At 42.8% G+C, this 5590-nt stretch overlaps 1 protein-coding gene across 1 annotated transcript; it reads left to right on the plus strand.

The window, feature by feature from the left end:
• Nucleotides 1-269: 269 nt before the first annotated feature.
• Nucleotides 270-4928, plus strand: LOC139686462 (insulin-like growth factor-binding protein complex acid labile subunit; the record flags this gene model as incomplete). The annotated part of the gene is made up of 2 exons (XM_071583645.1): nt 270-2576; nt 4647-4928. Coding segments are annotated over exons 1-2 (2280 nt in total), but the record flags the coding sequence as incomplete, so codon positions are not given.
• Between the last annotated feature and the right edge of the window lie 662 nt (nt 4929-5590).

The following is a 5590-nucleotide window of genomic DNA, read 5'->3' on the forward strand; positions in this document are numbered from 1 at the left end:
ACTGTAAAAGAATGTCTAAAAATATTTAAGCTAGGCAATTAAGTAAAGCTCAGTTTAGGCTATGACTACAATGCCTAAATCAAAGTGAATCCGGTGCAGAAAGTATCATCAGCGAGGGTTTAGTAAAGGATTTGGGAGTATATTTTTTTGGACGAATTTGAAAGAATAAGACAGATTTGTGATTGGATTTCGCTTCCCACACTATTCAACTACATCTTTTGCAATCATTCTTAAAAACAGAAGTTTTCCTCAATGTGGCCGGTATTTACTTCATGAGTTGAAATAAATGATGCGAAGAAATTGAGTTAAAATCGATGTTTTCCTCGTAGACACATTGAAAACTCCTGGGACTACACATTAGCGGCAATGTGATAGGTCGCATTTATCATCCAAATATATATATCATTCGAGATTTCCGCGGGTATCTTGTGGAGAAGGGGAATAAATTCCAAGATTTGTCGCAAATAGGATACAATCAAATGGTTATTTCACCTCTTATTAACATGATAAAGGCTCCCCACAATTATTAATATCTCTGTGTGCGAAAGGTAAAAGTGTGAGATCGTTTTGATGAAGCCATGTGTCCCCTTGGGGTGTACTTTTTCTTGATTTACGCTTCCGTGGTGGCTAGAGGTTCAGTTGAAGATTCGCTGTCAAAGCCAATTTTCCAGGGACTGAACTGCACTCGCTACACAAATAGAGACGCGATATCCCTTCACTGTGGCAATGGAAAGGTTCACTTAAAGTTTGGAATAGAAGCTGATGTCTATTTGAGTTGTGATATGGACACGGAGATCAATCCTTATCGATTCTTATCTATCGTAGATCTTCCTCGTTCAAAGACATTAAGTATGAGAATACGGGGATGTCCTCCACCCGATAATGGCTATTTTCGCATACCTGTGCGTATGGGAGACAGGGTTTCGGACATCGGGAATATAAATGTGACCGTGGACATCAGAATAAACTGTGGAGATCTAAAGGTGTTTCGACTAAGTAGCCACTATTTTAGAGAATTCAATAATATTGGACATCTGGATATTGACTGTCCGTCGCTGTCTCACGTACCTAAGAATCTCTTCGATGGCAATTGCAAAGGCTGCCGTTATGTAGGGATCAGAAACACGGCGTTAGCATCCATCCCAGATGTAGTCTTGTCGAGATTATCCAACCTCATCTCACTGAATGTCTCGGGAAACAAGTTGAAATCAATGTTTTCCCTACAGCCATTCGGGAAACTCAAGGTCCTGGACATCAGTCGCAACGAGATAGGTCGTCTGGAGGCTGGCGCGTTCCAGGAGGCGAGGGACTTATGCCATTTGAACATCAGCGTAAATCAGATATCGGACCTGCCGGAGAGCCTGAGTCTGCTTGAGAAATTGGAGATACTGGAGGCTCAGAGCAATCGACTCCGGTTCCTATGTGGACAATGTTTGGCGGGGCTTGCCAGCCTGGAACGATTGAATCTGGAGGGGAATCAATTGAAGCACCTGGAAATAATCAACCAGATAGCCGAAGAGACCGTTCCTATGACACTCTTTCGTGGAATGGTCACTCAGTACTTGAACCTAAAAAATAATGAGCTTGTTTCCATTCCGGAAGACCTCCTCTATTACTTGGAAGACCTCCGACAAGTGGACATCTCCCTCAACAATCTATCGACCATACCTTCAGACTTCTTCAGACGCAACATCAATTTGCGTACAGTGGTCATATCAGGTAACCTCATTGAAAGTATCTCGGAGCAGACGTTCCAAAGTAATCCTCTGCTGGAGCACTTGGACTTGTCTAGAAACCGAATCCGAACCCTGGGGGTTGGGTTTTTCTCAGGGATGAAGCAACTGAAAGTGATTGACCTGAGCCACAATACGATAGCGTTCCTACCAGATGAAATATTCGAGCCTCTCAACACGACAGACGGGAGAGGGGAGCCAATGGTCTTGGACCTTCGAGGGAACCGGCTAACTTCACTTCCGATTCTGTCCCTACCGCGACTGACGGAACTGAACCTGTCCGGGAACAGACTTTCCCGACTCCCGCAGGACACCCTGCATCACGTGCTCTGTTTGCGAAGGATCGACCTATCGCACAACGAAATCGGAGTGGTGGAGGACCCCCCGATGTTTTACGAAAATGCTTCGGTCAAGGCGCTCTTATACGAAAGAGAAGAACTATTTCATAGCAGGCTCGCCAATCTATCCGCCATAGATCTTTCCCACAATCGCCTGGATCACTTCCCGCCCGTGCATCACGTGGGCAAGAGTCTCAAATACCTCAACCTCAGCTATAATCGCATAAATGATTACATCATCACATCATACACGCACCATGTGTACTTTTTCCTGGAATTCGACAGTATTGAGGTGATAGATGTGTCGCACAACATCATGGGGAACGCACTCGTATCCAAAGCACTCGAGCTCCCTGTGGCCGGAATGAATTTCGCGAAAATGCTGATGCTGAATCATTTGGACCTCTCATGGAATGGTTTGACCCTCACGGAATGCTTCGAGGGTACACCATTGAATTCCTGGAAAGAGTGCGACTGGTTTATATTCGACCAGTTAAGGTTAGAGGTAAGTCCTCTCCCTGATAACCCGTTTGTCTCGCCCCCTTATGATATTAATATTTCCAAATGATCTTATTTGTCCAGCACTTCGCTTTCACCATTAGGTTTTATCTTTTATGAACAAAGAAAAGTATTTACTTGAATGATTGACGGAAACATTTGTATAACATTATCTTGACATTTGTTGTCTGAGGCGTAACTGGATGGCATCTACTCAAAATATTTAATTGAAAAAGTAATTTGTATTTCCACACGAACTTTATTAAAAAACGACCTAGTTTTCAACGTTCCAACTAGTCACAAGTATCGCATGAACCCACTCTTGCAGTTTTGTTTCCCCACGCGAAATCACTATTCTTGATCAAGGTCTCCAATTCTCCCTAAATCCTAGTCCACCCCCTATTGATGATCTTATCGCTGATTGGATTTATCTTTGAATGTATAGCTATAGAAGCAGAGACCTTATATGATTCCATCTCCGTCAAAATAAATCAACTTTCCCATCTCCCCTTGGGGTATACTTTTTCTTGATTTACGCTTCCGTGGTGGCTAGAGGTTCAGTTGAAGATTCGCTGTCAAAGCCAATTTTCCAGGGACTGAACTGCACTCGCTACACAAATAGTGACGCGATATCCCTTCACTGTGGCAATGGAAAGGTTCACTTAAAGTTTGGAATAGAAGCTGATGTCTATTTGAGTTGTGATATGGACACGGAGATCAATCCTTATCGATTCTTATCTATCGTAGATCTTCCTCGTTCAAAGACATTAAGTATGAGAATACGGGGATGTCCTCCACCCGATAATGGCTATTTTCGCATACCTGTGCGTATGGGAGACAGGGTTTCGGACATCGGGAATATAAATGTGACCGTGGACATCAGAATAAACTGTGGAGATCTAAAGGTGTTTCGACTAAGTAGCCACTATTTTAGAGAATTCAATAATATTGGACATCTGGATATTGACTGTCCGTCGCTGTCTCACGTACCTAAGAATCTCTTCGATGGCAATTGCAAAGGCTGCCGTTATGTAGGGATCAGAAACACGGCGTTAGCATCCATCCCAGATGTAGTCTTGTCGAGATTATCCAACCTCATCTCACTGAATGTCTCGGGAAACAAGTTGAAATCAATGTTTTCCCTACAGCCATTCGGGAAACTCAAGGTCCTGGACATCAGTCGCAACGAGATAGGTCGTCTGGAGGCTGGCGCGTTCCAGGAGGCGAGGGACTTATGCCATTTGAACATCAGCGTAAATCAGATATCGGACCTGCCGGAGAGCCTGAGTCTGCTTGAGAAATTGGAGATACTGGAGGCTCAGAGCAATCGACTCCGGTTCCTATGTGGACAATGTTTGGCGGGGCTTGCAAGACTCAGGAATGGAGTCTTTACTTCTTTTGACGTTAAAAATTGACTCTCCATTCTACTTTATCGCTCTTCTAAAAAATATTTAACAAACTAGAACTAAAATCGGTGGTAACTCATGGTGAACAATTGTGGAATGTGCTGCCAAACAGTTTAAATTTTTTGACAAAATGAGACCCAGATTTGTATGAACGGGTGCACAGTGTATTGAAGTGGTTCAAAAACTTTCTCATGGGATCTTTACAGCGAACATTAGGACCTTATGCAGGTTTCGAAAACCCCTTTGCTTAATATTAGCACCCGGGTGTTGCAGAACCGATGTTTTTCGTCTCTATTCCGGTTCTTATGCCGAGAACCGGTAGAACTGGGAAAAAACCTATTGAATCGAATCCACCCGCCAATAGTATGAATTACATAAAACCCCAAAATCTAGTTGCCCCAACATGGGTATCAGAATGGGGCAAGGACACCGTACCTCAGTACCAGAACCTTCAGTACCAATCTCAGCTGTCGCAAGAACTTACCAGTGTTTAGGGTTTGAATCCTATGTTTTGGTGTAAAGATTTGGTTGATTTAAAGCTGATAGATTTGAATTTGGATGCCATTTTGTATATTTCGCAAATACTGTCTCTCGTTGGAAGTTCATCGCAAACGGTCATGTCCCGCAATCATAAATTTATTGAATCGCTGCTTCGCTCCAACTTCCATCAGGTGCTCAATCTGGCGCACAACAAAATCACCGCCATACCGACATACTTCAAGAGTCTTCCCAAACTACAGCGCGTGGATTTTAGCCACAATATGATCAAGAGAGTGTCGTTCGACACCCTGTTCTTCGTCAACGGTATCACTGAGTTTACGCTGAAACGCCTCAAGGATTCGCCCGAAAACTATGTTCAGAAGGAGGGATACCTGGAGCTGCCCAACTCACACCACCTCACCATTGACCTGAGACATAACGAGATCTCGGAAGTTAATATACCCACCGACAAGGTGAGCAGCGCGTGTAACAACGATGGCGAACACGAGAAAGTTTATTTTAAGTGTTTGGATTTAGTTTAGGAATATATTCATACCCTGTTCACGTATAATTTTGCTAATTTTTAATAAGAGATTGTTAGGCACTTATAAGATAAAATACTGTTAGATGATATCTTGTAAATGGTGGTGTGTGCCAACTCACGTGAATAATGTCAATTTGAAGACACATCTTAATGTACACATTGTTTATCCAACTTAGTGGTTGATACGTACGATTTTCACTCACATAAGTTATTTAAAATTTAAATTTCTAAGGACCCTTGCTATCGGGCCCATCGAATTCCCATTCTAGGATCAAATGCTATGCCTGTTTCCCAATTACCGTGTACTCAAATGAGGCTCTTTGTGGCCCTATCTATCGCATATTTTCAGGGAAAATTGCATACGGAAAAATGCCTCCAAGTAATCCTTTTTGTTCCTCCATGCAACAATTTAATACCACAGGACTAGGCATGGCATTTAGCTCATTTGCGTTTATTTTATTTCGCCGCTTCACCCTTATCAATTAATCGATTGAGAATGGATTGATCGGCTTTTATATTTCACGCTCGAGTCTGTTTGTTCGTGCATAATGTTCAACCGCTTAAAGTCGAACAAAATGTCTCTCGGTTTTC

The sequence above is a fragment of the Hetaerina americana genome, unplaced genomic scaffold (genome assembly GCF_022747635.1).
Source record: "Hetaerina americana unplaced genomic scaffold, ioHetAmer1.1.p SCAF_1408, whole genome shotgun sequence".
Lineage (NCBI taxonomy): Eukaryota > Metazoa > Arthropoda > Insecta > Odonata > Calopterygidae > Hetaerina > Hetaerina americana.